General features: G+C 39.1%; 1 protein-coding gene across 1 annotated transcript in view; it reads right to left on the minus strand.

Moving 5' to 3' along the window:
• Positions 1-1052, minus strand: part of LNX2 (ligand of numb-protein X 2) — a 48741-nt gene extending 47689 nt beyond the window's left edge. Inside the window, exon 1 of the mRNA XM_081214967.1 lies at positions 631-1052. Coding sequence (XP_081071093.1) covers positions 631-1037 — 407 coding nt within the window. The 5' untranslated portion in view covers positions 1038-1052. The remainder of the gene's footprint in view (positions 1-630) is intronic.
• Positions 1053-17472: the final 16420 nt, after the last annotated feature.

Raw genomic sequence — 17472 nt, forward strand, 5'->3', positions numbered from 1 at the left:
CCGGGAAACCAAAAAATTCGTGTGACCTGCTGTACTGTGCTATTTGATATTCACTTTACTGTGGTGGTCTGGAACCGAACCTGCAACATCTCTGAGGTGTGCCTGTACCCATTTCCATGTTGCAATAATATTATAATTTTTAACAGCTGCATGATATCCCGATGCACTGATGTACCATTTTATTTTTAACCCTTCCCCTACTGTTAAGTAATCACATTGACCCCAGTTTACTGAACTCTGCACAATGTTGCAGCCAACATCTTTACATACAATTTTCCCTTCTTTTGGACTATTTCCTTAGGATAATAAGCTAGATAAGAGGATACTGACATTTACAGTTTTTGAAACAAACTGAGAAACTGCCTTGCAAAAAGAGTCTATCATTATATCCTGCTACCTTGTGACTGTAACAACCTCATATTGGTAAGTGTAAAACGGTACTTCCTGACTGTAGTTTTTACATGCATGTTTTTGATAAATAATAATATTAAATGACGGCTGCATGCAACTTGTTTGTTGTATCTCCTGTGCGGGATTTGTCTGTTTACTTACTGATGCCTTGGCATGTGTATCGGGTTTATTTGTTTGAGCCACCTTTTTATAGCCTAGAGTCGCTTCTCTCTCTCTCACCTGTTTTTAAGATGTGCCTCCAGGTCGCAGCGCTGCAATACATCTTGGCACACTGAAGAGAACGGACATAAAACTAATAATTTGTCCAGAAGTTTATGAACTAGAATGCTAGACTTCTTACACAACTTAAAGTGGAGTCTCTTCCGGTCCAATGGACAGAAATCCTTCTCTTGTAGGAAGTTTCTGAGGCACTTGCAGCAGAAGGTATGTCCACAGGGGGTGTCTAGTGGCTGCAGCAGAGGCTGAAGGCAAATGTGGCAGACCAGGTCATCATCCACTTCGTCCTGGTAATTGTATAAGTGGTTTTCTCGTGTCCAGTGCTGCTGGCCGCATTCAAAACACAGAGGATTGAAGGAGGAGGAGGAGGTCTGCTCCACAGACACCATCTCATCGTTTGTCGTTCCCATTTTGAATCAGCGGAAGCAGTTTCTGTATCTTCATACATTAGACTTCCATTAAAGGTTTGATTTCCTTTAAAAGACAGTGATGTATTTGACTAAAACCCAGGTGTTTTTCTAGACTAGACAAAACAAAACAAAACAACCAGAAAAGTAATTACTATCAATCAACATAGGCTAAAAGAATCAACATAACATTACTATGTTGACTTCTTTTTTAGTAAAAAATTAAAATTTACATCAGGGAACAAATTAGTTGTAAAAACATAAAAATGACATTAACTAATTTGCTTGTTGGCTAAGGATGACTTACCTTGCCAAGTTCTTGGTGAAAAAAGAACTTAGGATTAAAAGTAAAGATGACATATTAATATGCGGTGTGACATAGGAAACAATTTGTTCTACTGACTGAAATCCCCCGATACTTCACTGCTTAATGGTAGTTTCAACGCCAGTTAATCTACGTAGTATGCTAATAATGTAATTTGAGGTATATTATGTAATACATTTGCATTTGCCATCCCAGTCATGGCTCCCTGCTTCTGACTGATGTTACACATTTATAGTGCCATCCCAAAGATTATGTCTTTGAAATGTAGTCTCAAGGATAATTCAGTGTCTTAAAAAAATGACCTTTGCTCTACACTGTTTGGGAGAAACTGGATTTCAAAATATATATGTATGATTTGAATATTCTCTCCCTATAATACAGATTGCAGAAAGATAGATCTGCACAGCATATATAAATAACATCTCCGCAAACTCCACAAACTTCAACACTATTTTGTGCCATTAAGAGAAAAAAACCCACTGATTCAATTTTAATATTAGCTTTTAAAGGTGATGGGGTAATCTAGGACACATCTTTAGGCTTTATTCATATGTACACAGGGTACTAAGAGTCAAGAGGGTCCTGAGCGCTGTTCTTGACTCTGGAAGACTCTTATTTAATTGAAGCTGTCTGTTCACAAAGCAATAACTTTGTCTTACTCCTGTTGGGCTGATCCCGAAGATGAGTGTGAAGTACAGTGTGTGTGGGTGAAAACGGAGTTTTGGAATTGAACTCCTTGCCTGTAAATGTTCCCTAAATAATTGTGTATATGAAACCTGTATAATAAAAAAAGTATTCTCAATAAAAAAAAAGAAACCCACTATAATTCAATTAAACAGATAAGGCATGTTATAAATGTCCATCCCAGCTCACATTATTCCACACTCCTATTGCTTCTGGCTTACTCAGAGCAGCAGAGTGCACGTGTGTGTGTGTGTGTGTGTGTGTGTGCGTGTGTGTGTGTGTGCGCGCGCCTCCTCTAAGACAGCAGCCTGCTCCAGTTTGGTGCAGGGCTAGCAAGGAATGCTCCCCTCACATAACGGTTTCCATACCTCCTGCTGCTGCAGCACCAGGGGTTAAAAAATCACCTCCAAAGGCAGCAGCTATGTTCATTCTCAATATTTACAGTCTCTGGTATGTGCCAAACACTGAACAGGGAGATAAGGGAGGTGGGGAGAGGACAGTTAGGAGAGCCCATTGTTGGATCATATGGTAGTTCTATTTTTAGCTTTTTAAGGAACCTCCACACTGTTCTCCATAGTGGCTGTATCAATTTACATTCCCGCCAACAGTGCAAGAGCGTTCCCTTTTCTCCACACCTTCTCCAGCATTTATTGTTTCTAGATTTTTTGATGATGGCCATTCTGACTGTGTGAGGTGATACCTCATTGTAGTTTTGATTTGCATTTCCCTGATAATTAGTGATGTTGAGCATCTTTTCATGTGCTTTTTGGCCACCTGTCTGTCTTTGAAGAAATGTCTGTTTAGGTCTTCTACCCATTTTTTGCTTGGGTTGTTTGTTTTTTTTGATACTGAGCTGCATGAGCTGTTTGTATATTTTAGAGATTAATCCCTTGTCAGTCGCTTTATTTGCAAATATTTTCTCCTGAAACTAACACAACATCGTAAATCAACCATACTCCAATAAAAATTAAAAAAAAAAAAGAATGCCCATTGTGAAAACTCAATGAACTAAATATTCTCAGAAAGTTGTGCACCGGATGCTGTGTGAATGCAGAGGAGGAGAAGGAGAGCTGGCATCTAACTCAGTTTGGCTTTGTAGCCAGAAATACTTTCAAGAGGGGACACAACACGGCTGCTGGGCTGTGACAGGAAGCACTGGCCAGAGAGGAAAACAGACAAGGGCCTCTTCACGTCCTGCGTGTGCATGGCACATTCGGGAATGTGAGCTGGTGAAACGTCTGAGGCAAGAAAATGGACTCAGAGCGGGGGGGGGGGGGCTCTGAAACCTGGGGTCCTGTACCAGATCAGAAAGGGCAGACGCCACTTTAATGCTGCTAGCATTTGTTTCAGTGATAAAATTCTCTTCCGATCGTGTGTGTGTGTGTGTGTGTGTGTGTGTGTGTGTGTGTATTTGCTATTTTATTTACTTGGAGTATTTATCAGAAAAACAAATTAACATTTTAAGAGATTTAACAAGAATTGCCATGAATTATGAGGGGGTGGGACAAGATTCAGATGGCATGGCTGAGTCAGATAAACTGTGTTTTTCAAAACAACTTAATAAAATAATAATAGCAACTTGTGATCTAAACTATCAGTACAGCATCAAGACCGAAGACACTTCCTGTACTTTGTAACTCATGGGGCTTACACTCTCTGAGCACTGTAGCTTTTGTCAGTCCAAGGTATGTGAGATTATGGAGATAAACATCATTTACCTCAGGCAAATAGACCACTTCAGTCTCTAGGTATTTTAATACAGAATGTCCACAGACTCTTGATTCCTACTCAACTAGCAAGAAAATTCATATATCCCTTGCTCTTCTTTGTTTGTGCTAGTATTTATCCTAATTTTTTTCTCAAGAATATACACTGCAATTCTGGCCTCCCACATAATGACTAAGGAAGCATTTCTCTTAAGACTATTGTATTTTAGCTATTTTCTGAATCTCAAATAACTTTGATTATTTTCCTATCACAAAATATTTTCATGAGGAAAAAGAACACGTTTCCATCTAAAATACCAAATAACAACCGCATTACCAACAGCCCCGAAATGCCTCTGTGTTACCATGACACAAGCATTAAATGAAAATTTATCACGGGTAGATCACTAACACGTGCATATAAATATTGATTAAACAGTTTCAAGACCATACAGTCTAAGTAGTTAAGAGCACACACCCTGGAGCCAGTCTGTGAGGGTTCAAGTCCTTGTTCAGTCACTTACCAGCCCTGTGGCCTGACTGAATTTCTCTGTGGCTGTTTCCTCCTCGCGTGTAAAATGGGGGTAGTAACAGTGCCGCTCTCAGAGGGGTGATACAGAGAATAAACAGGCACATGAACAGGTGCTGAATAAATGTTACCTATTACTACTATTACTAAAGATAAAGAAACAAATGTTCAGACAGATTTTATGATTTGCCCAAAGCTGCACAACTGATAATTACTCAGTAAGAGAGAAGGAAGATAAATCCAGTTCTTTCTTGTTTCAAAATAACCCGATAGTAAATTAATTAATTATAGGAAAGAGGAACGGTGTGTCACGTAAGCCTGAGTGTATGGATTTTTTAAAGACGAAGGCAGCCCGCGCCTGTTTTCCAGTCCCCAAGCCCACTCCTCTCCTCCCAGCTCCGGCAGGTGACTTGATTTCCACTTTGTGAGCAAGCCCACTCCTAACGGCTCACAAGGCTTCTTACACTACTGTCCCTCCCCCGAAGCTGTGAGCTCCTTAAGAGGTGGACCTCCAGCAGGGGAGAAGCTCAATAAATGCTCAATGACCAACTGGGTGACCAAAGTTAGGTGGCCAGAAATACATTCATGTATACAGGAGGATATGCCCATGTTTAATTTTGATTTCAGACATTCTATTAGCACAATTTGAAATACTAAAATCCAAGTTAAATAATAGTCTTAAATATTTTCCAAAATATAAAGATAAAATGTAGCATTACGTGTATCTTTACAAGCTATATTCTCTGTGTAGCTAATATAACAGTAATATAACAGGAACAGTTAACAGGTGGATGCTATCAAACCGGCTGGGAGGGAATTCCCTGGTGGTCCAGTGGTTCGGACTCTGCACTTTCACCACCGAGGGCCCAGGGTTCGATCCCTGATCCAGGGACTAAGATCCCATGAATCGCGTGGCGCAGCCAAAATAGATAGATAGATAGATAAATAATCAGTTGTCTCATACTTTCTCTCATTTAAAAAATAAATAAATTGGCTGGGAATATTACAACACATTTAAGATAACATCTTGAAAGATAATCAGTGCAGTGGAGAGGGAGTTATAAGACTGTTTACTACCTAACTCCAGTTATGATTAACATGCTTGCTTTTCCTGGTCTATGAGACAAGACTATCCTACTACATCTTGAAGACTCTCAGAAGGAGCTACGTTTTTTCAGTTAATTTGCACACACTCCCAAACTATGTTATTCAGATCATTTCTCTTAATGTTACTTTTGACTCAGGCTGAAGGAGTCCTCACTGGCCCTAAACTAGGAGATAAAAGAAGATGAGCTAAGGGTTACCACCAAAGTATGGTTGGATGGGGATCATCTCTGGTTCCCCTGACATGTCAGTGCTGAGTCTGAGGATACCTCTCCCCATGCATCCCAGCAAAATCCTACTCACGCCCTAAGTCTTACTCCACCTCTACCCCCTCCGTCAGATCCCATCAGTCTCCTTCCCGCTCCGGGTTCGCCCCTTCTTTCCCTTCTGTTCCTGCTGCTTTTTACACACGCCTTCATCTCATCAATTACTACATTTGCGTGCTTGCTTATCTGTCTCCTTACCTCTTGGAGGTTACGGTAAAGGCAGTATCTTCTTTATCTCTTGTATTCCCAGGTCTTGGCACATATTGTGCAATTAAAAAAAAAAGTTCTCAGGCTCATACTGGAGCCTGAAATGTATAAGAGTCTTGAGATGTATTATATAACTACATAAATATATGAGAAAACCTTGCACATTAATTTGTGGCACTGCAAAGCAATCAACATACTGGACCCTGCCCTATGATTATAGACAAGCTAGGAATAAGATATTACTTCCTTTAATCTTCAAAAGTCTGAGGGAAAAAAAAAGGGGGTTTTTTGTTTAATGATGTCAACACAAGAAAATTTTTTTATTGTGTATGTTACATATCAGCTTTCATAGTTACCTTTGTATAAAGCAGTGGTTGTCAAACTTTTACACCTAAGGATCCCTTTATCCACCCTGGACAAGTTTGGCTGTTTCTTAAAAAACAAAACAAAAAACAACAAAAGACTACCATACAATCCAGCAACTCCACTACCTGGCATTTATCCCAAAGAAATAAAAACGTTCACACAAAAACCGGTACAGCTTTATTTGTAATGGCCTCAAACCAGAAACAACCCAACTGTCCTTCAACAAGTGAACAGTTAAACAAATGATGGCACATTCACACCACACGGCTCAGCAATAAAAAAGAACGAACTACTGATGTGCACACCAGCCTGGGTGGACCTCAAAGAATTATGCTGAGTGAGAAAGTCGATCCTAAAAGGTTGCATATTATATTTTCCATGTATATAACATTCTTGAAATGACAATGCAATTAAGTAAATTAATTAAAATGTTTATTTGTTAATAAAAAATAAACCCATTACATGTTAACATTTTTATGAAAAATAACTTTTTTCAAAATAAAAAAATATATAGTGTGGAGAGAAGCATTGTTGATGTAGAATGTATTTTCCAAATCTGGAGTCTCAAATCTGTTTCTACTTCCAACCTTTTGTGAGATCACATGTCAAGTTTCCTCTGGAAAACTCTACTGAACACTCATGAGAGAATGAGAGTGAAAAGGCTAGGTAAAGTCTTTGTGTTACTGGGAAAATAATTTTGACCTTGTGGACCCAATGAAAACACAGGGTCCTGGGTCACACGTGGACAAGTAGTACCGAGCACTGAAGGGTTCTGACACCCCTCTTCCACAAGAAGAAGTACCAGTCAGTAACCAACAAGACTTTAAAAAAAGACAAAAACTGAAAAAGGCAAAATGTGGAGGTGAGCCCATACTGGAGGAATCTGTCTTTCCTGGAATGAAGCTCTTTCTCCAGAGCCTTCTCCCACTGAAGAAGCATATCTGGATATCACTGTACAGGAATATTAAGCATATTAAATGAGACCCTTACATAAATTCTATTCTTAAATTAATCAAAACATTTCCTATTGCATGTCGTGAGGAAGATGATCAAATACCAGTTTTCCAACAATTCCACATCTATTATTTATAATTCTCTCATTGTCTACATAAAAGTGTAATTCAGCACACTTAGCTATTTGTCTCCTATTCCTTTCTATCAAGTAGAAATATTTGAAAAACCATTTAAAAATTCTTAAGATGCTACTTGTAGTTAGATGTACCCTATTTAATAATCTAGAACATTAGTAAGCTAAGCAAAAAAATGCTAGAAGCTATGAAACTTAGGCTCTGAGCTCCATGCCAGCTGGGTAACTAGGTCACTACACAATTCATTTTCATTCACCACATGTTTATCCAGTGTCTACGAGGTGCTGGTATTATATAGGTATTCTGGTGCCTAGGCCTCCTGTCTACACACTATCAGCTTTGCTTAAATAGTAAAAAACCACGCATCATACACACACACAGAGTTTAAATCTAGCTCCAAAATTCTCATGATTTTATATCTTTTTATACACAATATTTACTGATATGTTATATTTACGTTTTAGTCCTGACATCTGTTATTGTTTTTTGATAACTTTAATAATCTCCTAAATATTTTATTAAAAGGAGGTTAAATTGTGGCTGGCAGAGAATTTACAAATTTCAAATGTCCTTCTACTTTAGTTTTTCTAATTTTGAACCACTAATCTATGATGAAAACTTTTTTTTTTTAATGCAAAAACCAAACTGGATTACCTACCCAATTCCTGCAAGGCTCAGAGAGTTATACTTCTAAAAATACTACTAAATTATGTTACCTTACAGTAATTTAAAAACAGAATTGATATAAAACTATTTCAAAAAGGAAATACACCATATGGAATGCTAAACATTTCCACACAGCTAAATACCCAGATAGACCTCCACCAATAAGAAAAGGCTTCTGTGGGAAGGGGTCTTCCAGGAAAGACACACTCCCACAGCACGTGATCTCTTCTCAGCAGCACTCCTCACCAGCCAGCCGACATGGGGCAATTTCTAACATCTTAAAGGATGTCACAAATTCATAAGAGTTGCACAATACATTAACGATGCGGGGTGGGTTGTGAGGGGAAGTAGTTTTCATTGGTTTAGTTTTATTGCACGCCATGTTCACCTGCTGGATATAATTTTAATACTTCTTTATATGACATTCAAAGGCAAGGGTTCTGATTTAAATAAATAATCTGTTTTCTTCTAAAGGATGAAACCTTTCAAACATTTAACTTCTTGCACAGTAAATTTAGAAAACATTTGTTTTCAAGTGGTTGATAAATTCTTATTTTCAAGGTCTTTTCAATCTCTAATTTCTATAACTGTGGTTCAAAATCCCTCTAACTCTCAGTTATCCAAGGAAGTAAAGGGCATCAAAAAGAGCACTGGTCGTGGGTTCAAAATTGGGCTCTGCCATGCACTCACCAGCAATGTGACACCATAACGCGGCATAGCAATTAGAAGTTGATAAATCTCAATTTCCTCATGTTAGAAATAGTATCTTGCTTATGGCGCAGGATTACTATGAAGCTAAAAATGTTACACTGCCAGAAAAACCTCTTACAAACCACAAGGCATTATAACACGAACTTATGACTAGATTAATGACTGTAAAGGCCGATGCAGATAAGAACAGACAGCTGGGCTCATCGGTGGCCCGAGCTCCTTCCACGAGACTGGTCACGGGAGGCCTGTGTCTGATTCTTGGCTCTGAGACCGGCAACCAGGCCACCAGCTCACCCTTCCCCACTCCACTCTCTGAATCTACAGACCAGTGGGCCAAACCAGATAAACTCTGAAGTTACTTACAGACCCCCAATTCCATGATTCTAGAAATGTGCTTTGAGCACACATTTTTTTCCCCAAGACAAAACAGTTTTCTTTACTATTATCCAGCATTGTATTAACTATAAAAATGATCTAAATCCAAAGCTTATCAGGAGAGGTTTTTGTGTGTTTCTTTTTTGTTCTTTGATTTTGTTCGTTTGTTTGATATTCATAGTACTGGACACTCCTTTAAGTTCCCGACCTGAAAATTTCTCTTTTTGCAGACAAGTGTATGGACAAGAGAGGAGGGCTAGATATATAATTGAACATCTCTGTATTTTTATTATGGTGGGACAACGTACGATACTATAGTGCTATAAGACAAAAATTACTTTTCTTACTGGTTCTCCTAAAGTGCTATTTAGGAGATGCTGCTACATCTATTTGAAGGACTAATATGGTTAGTTTGTCTGCTTTTTTTTTAAAGGCAAGCATAGGTAATTGTCAGTAGTATAAATAGATGTTTTAGATGGCAGATTTTGCTCCAGACTCAAACTTATATTTTTCCATTCAAGAAACATCTAAAGCTACAGACAAAGAACAAACGTTTCAGTCTTACTTCCTTCAATAACTGCAAAGAAATCAGCAGGACACTGCTACTCTGTGATCAAACCCACACAATAAAATAAATGAAGTGGAAATAAATCACAGTCAGGAAAGGTTTTATGGTGGTGGTATTACTAATAATTAAGATTCCCAGACTTCAATACCTTAACTATCAGTAAGGTATAAGAAATTTAAATGCTGCAGCTTTCCAAGCTAATTAGGGACACCGATAATTAAAAGAACAGATATTATTTAAGATGCTCAATTTGTCCCAGTTATAATTTAATGTATATAAAAATGATCAGCTCAAGAATGACTCTGGACCAGACTCAAAGGACCATCACCGAATGGCCAGATCTTGTGTTTCTCAAGACCAGCCTAACAGGCAACAGTGTCAGGGGTAGGGAACAAAGCCTTGTTAGCCTTGGTATTTATCCAGAATGACTCCAGTGTGTTGCCAGAGGTCCTTCTAATTTATTAAAAATGAGTTGTTTGAGTTAAATACAGTTCTAATACTGAGAAAAATTAAAAGAGAAATCCTCATATAATGTAACTCATTATCCAGATTCAGATACATCACAGATAAAACAACCCTTTAAAATATAAATGCCTATGTTACATGACAGGAAATAAAATGTACTATAAAGCCAGAAATTATAAGGGGCTGTACTATGTTAAATCATTAGGATGATCAATAATGCATCCTAAATTATATTAGTTTCCCATGTTTCAGAAACTGAGTCAAACAAAATCCCTGGTTTTACATGTTATGTAGTTATTACCTGCCTTTTTAACATTTCCACTAGGAAACTTTTACAAACAACATATTCAAGAGCAAACTAATTACTCATCTCCCTGACTTTCAAACCTGACCTCCTTTTCAATCTCCTATCCTCCCTCTTTTCCATCTGTTCATCTGTCTGTGTTACTGAGAATCTCCTATGTGCCAGGCACTGTTCTAGGGCTAGGAGTTCAGCCCTGAACAAAACCAAAAATCTCTCCCCTTGTGAAGCTTACATTCTGGGGAGAAGACAGAAAACACACACACAAAATAAATAAAATACTGGGAGGATAGCTTTTTAAATAGGGTGATCAGGGGAACATGCACTATCAAGGTAGCAATTGAGTTAACGCCAAAAGGACATAACTAGAAATCCACATGGTTATTTGGTGTAAAATGTTTATTATAGACAAATGAAATAATAAGAATAAAGGCCCTGAGCTGACAACGTGCCTGGTATGTTCAATGAACAGTCAGGAGGCCCGTGTGGATGAAATGAAAAAGCAGAGAGAAGGAGATGGATCAGACCAGTAACGGGGGCTAACTAAACCCTATAGAACTTTGGTGTTTACTCTGTGTAAGAATCCGAACAGGATCGCTCTGGCTGCTACACTGAGAATAATCTTAAGGGGCCAAAGGCAGAAGCAATCAAGAGCCTACGGAAATATTATAAGCAAGAGATGATGGTGGATTGAACCAGAGTGGACACAGTTGAGATAGTGACTCACTTCTGCATCTATTTTGAAGGCAGACTGGTATGATATGCTGATGAATAAAATGTGTGCAAGGGCTGCTGGTGGTGGGAGAAGTCAAGGACGACGCCAAAGTTTTTAGTCTGAACTAGAAAGACAGAATTAATGTATTTGACGTGCGACAGTCTGTAAGAGAGTAGGTTTAATGGGGATGGCCAAGTTCAAACAGGTTATATTTGAAATGCCTATTAGACGTCCAAGTAGACACACGGAGTAGGCAGGCAGCTAAGTATACAAGTCCAGTTCAAGGGAGAGGACTGGGCTGATGATGTAAATTCAGGAAGCACTGGTGTATAGAATAGAAAGCCATTCGATTGGGAAAGATCGCCAAAGGAGAGTGGATGAGTGTAAGTAGAAGAGAAGGGGGCTGAGGACTGGGCCTTGGGGCATTTCAATATTACAAGGTCTGGGAGATAAGGAGGAACCAAACTGAGCAGGAGTGGTCAGCATGCAAGAAGCAGATCAGGAGAGTGTGGTGTGGAAAAACCAAATACAGAAAGTATTTCAAGGAGGAGGGAATGATGAGCTGTGTCAGATCCGGCAGGCAAGTAAAATAAGATTAGGACTGAGAATTAAGCATCGGATTTAGCAACAGGGCACTCACCAGTGACCTTGACACAGAGTTTTGGTGGGCTGGTGAGAGCGAATGCTTCCTGGGAAAGAGTTCGGGAGACAGGAATTAGAGCATGAACAGTTCTTCTGAGAAATTATGCAATGTGGGAAGGGGGAAATTTTGTATTCTGGGAGGAATTGAGACTCTAATAGTGATCCCCCCAACATTTAACAAAGGCAAAGATGTACAAGTTTATCATTTGCATCTATACACATCCTTAATTCCTTTCTTCTTGCGTCAGACCTCTCCCTCTGCTGTCCCAAGGCTAATCTCTCCTCCACCTGGGCTCACTATTCCATTCCTCTGGCAATCTTTGTCATTTATCGCATCTTTCTTTAACCTCTAACCTTTTCCCCTCCGCATAAAAAAGTTCATGTTTCAACAATGAAAACAAAATATTCTCCTACAGTTGTTACCCTTTCCTCCACCTTCATTTCACCTCCAATATTTCTGAAATATAAGACCATGCTTGCAGTCTCCGATTCCTGACCAAAAGGGCTTCTTTCTACCTCTACCAGCCACTGAGCCTGGTTCTACTGTGGTCATGGTCGTCATGACTGGCTGCCAAATCTAATGGTCACGTCTCAGTTCCAAACCCTGCTTGATCTCTCTGCAATGTCACCAACTCCTCTTGCCTTGAAACTCTTTGCTCCCTTGCCTTAATTATACCACTCTGCTGTGGTTTTCATACTATTTACCACTCTTTTGTGATAGCTGTCCAATTTTTTCCTTTAGGCGAACTCTAAAAAATTTAAATTGTTGGGCCAAGTGAAAAGAAGTCTTCTGATTCACTTCATTAAACTGCTTTCCAAAACGGTGAACAAAATTTTGATTCCTACTAGCAATGCTAGTATGTTAACTTCTCCCAAACTGTTCTAATCCTGGTTAATTTTATTCTTTTTAAATATTTATAAATCTGACAGTTGAAAATACAAAAATAGCATCTTTTTTTCTTTAATTTGCATCTCTTTGATTCTAGCTAAATTCAATTTGTGATTATTATCCTTACTCTTGTGAAGTGCCTCTAGATCCTTGGCCTCACTTTTTTCCTACTGAATAGCAGTGTTTTTCTTAATTGATATGAACTTAATATATTACGATAACAATCCTTTATCACATTATTATAATTACTTTTCCTCCTGTTTGCCTTTTAGCTGTCTACTGGCATAAAGAAGTTGTCAATTTTCATGTAATTGAATACATTCATTTTCCCTTTAAAAATTCTTCCACTACTCTTATCCCCTCCTCCATAACAAGATGACATGAAGATCTGCCTCTGTATTCTTCATTTGCATAGTTAAAAAAAAATGATTACACTCTATTCTGACTGGAATGCAGTATGAGAATAGATGAGAATAGATCTTTCTCTCCCAGTAGTTAAATAATTGTCCTAATTCCAGTACATCTAATTCACACTTATGTTCAAAAACCATGTCATTACTGCCCTCCAAATGATCCTATTACTGTAGTTGCTAATGGCCCTTCTATACTCCCCGTATGCTATAACTAGAGCCAGAGAATCCTGTGTCTCTCTCACCCTGAGCCTCATTTTCCACACCCGGTCACCAGGTTCCTATTGATTCCACCTCCAGAATATGTTACTTATGCCTCCTCTCTCCTCTCTCCCTACCACTACTCTGTTATTTATTACACTTGCTCATTTAGCCATCACTCAAAAGGTTTTCCCATCTTCTTCTTCTCCCGTCTGCCCTTTACAACACTGGCATCCAAGCACCAGCGATATTATTTTCCCTGCTGAATACTCTTCTGTAGCCCCCGATTGTTTCTACAAAATGAAAGCCAAAATCTCAAGCTGGCACTTAAGTCTCCCAGCTCTGGCTCCTTTAGTTTCATTTCCTGACACAATTCCACACATTCCATGCTTTGGCTAAACCAAACTACTTACACCTTCTGACCTCAGCATGTTCTTCCCTCTGCCTGGAGCGTGCTTTCCTACCTTGCTGGCCTAGAGAACGCCTGTCGATTTAATGGCCAGCGGCTGCGGAGCTCTTCCTGATCCACCCAAACATAATTACTCATCCTGTCCCTTACATCACCGTGGTATTATTACAGTCACTGGGTTCCTCACTGCTGTGGTCAGCAATCACTTGTTTGCATGGGTCTTCCCTGCAGACTGAATACCCCTTTAAAGACAGGAATCAGACATGTACACACTGCTATATTTAAAATAGGTAACCAACAAGGACCTACTGTATAGCACAGGGAGCTCTGCTCAATATCCCGTAACAACCTAAATGGGAAAAGAATTTGAAAAGAAATATATAAAACTGAATCACTTTGCTGTACACCCAAAGCTAACACAGCATTGTTAAACAATGATGCTCCAAAAAAAAAAAAAAAAAAAAAAGACAAGAATCAAACCTCGTCTTTATAACCCTAGCATTTGGAGCATGTCTGACACAGTTTGTGGTTAATCTCAACAATCAAAGAGGGAATGAATGAACCTTTTTCCTCAAATTTCACCTGCCTCACCAAATCCTGACTGTATCCCTAGAATTTTTATTCCCACTGCCTCTGTCCTAATTCAGGTTCCTGTTACTTCTTGATTATCTCCTCTCTGTCCTTTCACCTCTCCGTCGCAAAAGGTGATCTCTTAACAAACAGCTATGATTCTGTCATTTCCCTCCAGAAGAAAAATCTGGTCCTAGGAGAGAGACCAGGCTTCTTAACAGGACCTGTCTGTCTCTATCATTCCCACCGCACACCCCACACGCTGTGCTTGAGATGGACGCTGCTCCAAACCATTCACTGATCGTGAGCCGCATACCTTGATGTTCCCCAAAGCGGTGAGCTAGTCTCTGTGACCAGGAGAGTACCTTCCTGCTATGGCTCCCTCCTGTCTCTCCCTTACTTCCCCCTCCTTTCACCTACTCTGTCCCTCCCCATTCCCTCCACCACACTCCCCTTACTCTCCTCACCAAGTTCTCGAGGCCTCCTTTGTGTTATATACTTCCTCATCTTCTTAAATAGAAAATACTAGACATAGATTTTTATGTAACGATTCATTACCATAAATAGCCGAGTCTTCCACAAACAGCACTAAAAATGGGTCAACTTCAGTTAATTCTTCTGCCACCTCCCTCAATGTTTGTCACCTGCTACTTCTCTCTCTCTCTCTCACACACACACACACACCGCAACACACTTGTCATGTGTTGCTGCTAATCTGCTCTAGGCTGGGCATTCAGATACCCCAACTTATTAAGAACCATGTGTTAAAAAGGAGCCAATGGTGAGGTTCAGAAAAGGAACAAACTAGGTGGCTTCAGTGCTGCAAATTGGACACAAGAATCTACGGCACTCAGTCTTTTCCATCACTCTATCCAAGTGCATAAGTGGGTCATTCACAGACCAAAATGCCAACTTTTAAATTTATTGTGAGACGTATAAGTGCCAAATGGAGGCAAGAATATACAGTGGAGAAAAGACAGCCTCTTCAATAAATGGTGCTAGGAAAACTGGACAGGTACATGTAAAAGTATGAAATTAGAACACTCCCTAACACCATACACAAAAATAAACTCAAAATGGATTAAAGACCTAAATGTAAGACCAGAAATTATCAAACTCTTAGAGGAAAACATAGGCAGAACACTCTGTGACATCAATCACACCAAGATCCTTTTTGACCCACCTCCTAGAGAAATGGAAATAAAAACAAACAAATAGGATCTACTGAAACTTAAAAGCTTTTGCACATCAAAGGAAACCATAAACAAGACCAAAAGACAACCCTCAGAATGAGAGAAAATATTTGCAAATGAAGCAACTGACAAAGGATTAATCTCCAAAATTTACAAGCAGCTCATGCAGCTCAACAACAAAAAAACAAACAACCCAATCCAAAAATGGGCAGAAGACCTAAATAGACATTTCTCCCAAGAAGATATACAGATTGCCAACAAACACATGAAGGAATGCTCAACATCATTAATCATTAGAGAAATGCAAGTCAAAACTACAATGAGATACCATCTCACACCAGTCAGAATGGCCATCATCAAAAACTCTAGAAACATTAAATGCTGGAGAGGGTGTGGAGAAAAGGGAACACTCTTGCACTGTTGGTGGGAATGTAAGTTGATACAGTCACTATGGAGAACAGTATGGAGGTTCCTTAAAAACCTACAAATAGAACTACCATACGACCCAGCAATCCCACTACTGGGCATATATCCTGAGAAAACCATAATTCAAAAAGAGTCATGTACCAAAATGTTCATTGCAGCTCTATTTACAATAGCCAGGAGGTGGAAGCAACCTAAGTGTCCATCAACAGATGAGTGGATAAAGAAGATGTGGCACATATATACAATGGAATATTACTCAGCCATAAAAAGAAACAAAATTGAGTTATTTGTAGTGAGGTGGATGGACCTAGAGTCTGTCATACAGAGTGAAGTAAGTCAGAAAGAGAAAGACAAATACCGTATGCTAACACATATATATGGAATCTAAGGGAAAAAAAAAAAGGTCATGAAGAACCTAGGGGTAAGATGGGAATAAAGACACAGACCTACTAGAGCATGGACCTGAGGATATGAGGAGGGGGAAGGGTAAGCTGTAACAAAGTGAGAGAGTGGCATGGACATATATACACTACCAAACATAAAATAGATAGCTAGTGGGAAGCAGCCGCATAGCACAGGGAGATCAGCTCGGTGCTTTGTGACCACCTAGAGGGGTGGGATAGGGAGGATGTGAGGGAGGGAGATGCAAGAGGGAAGAGATATGGGAACATATGTATAACTGATTCATTTTGTTATAAAGCAGAAACTAACACACCATTGTAAAGCAATTATACTCCAATAAAGATGCTAAAAAAAAAAAAGAAATCCATTACATAAGAATAAATATTTTCGGGCTTCCCTGGTGGCGCAGTGGTTGAGAGTCCGCCTGCCGATGCAGGGGACACAGGTTCGTGCCCCGGTCCGGAAAGATCCCACATGCCGCGGAGCGGCTGGGTCCGTGAGCCATGGCCGCTGAGCCTGTGTGTCTGGAGCCTGTGCTCCGCAACGGGAGAGGCCACAACAGTGAGAGGCCCGCGTACCGCAAAAAAAAAAAAAAAAAAAAAAAATCAATTAAATGTTATTTATATATTTATTTCTACTTATAAACTGTGAGGATGCCTTTTAATCTACAAGATTATTGAAGTTCTAGTACACAGAGTTTACAGATTCATTAATCATTATAAACTTTCTATAATACTTTTAACAAAGCTAAATCAACTTTATTTTTAAAAACAAATTCTAAAGGAAAAGATGGTGAAAAGGAAATCCTATGAAGGTACATTAACATACATGTAGGGCCAGCCCTAGATCCATTCTGTCTCATACATTTTGTTTTCTTAATCATTTTTCCCTTTTCTATGTCCTTTCCTTCCTCCATTTCAATATTACCTTCTCTACCCTTACCTATTTCTTTTTCAAACAAAACCTCTTTAAGGAAATAAATCTCAATCAAGTGATTGGCATACAATTTATGAAAATTAATATACTACCTTGTTCTAAGGACATTTGTATATAACAGAAGACAAAGTGACACATTAAAGGAATGAATCTTTAATTAATTTACGATACTGTCAAAGAAAAACATCTAAATGGAGCTGACTTAATACGGAGACTTCCCAGCAAACACCTAGTATAATATATAGATAGATGCCTCTTTGTCAAGTTTAACATGCCTGCGTGAA

The sequence above is a fragment of the Mesoplodon bidens genome (assembly GCF_964165515.1).
Source record: "Mesoplodon bidens genome assembly, chromosome: 17".
NCBI lineage: Eukaryota > Metazoa > Chordata > Mammalia > Artiodactyla > Ziphiidae > Mesoplodon > Mesoplodon bidens.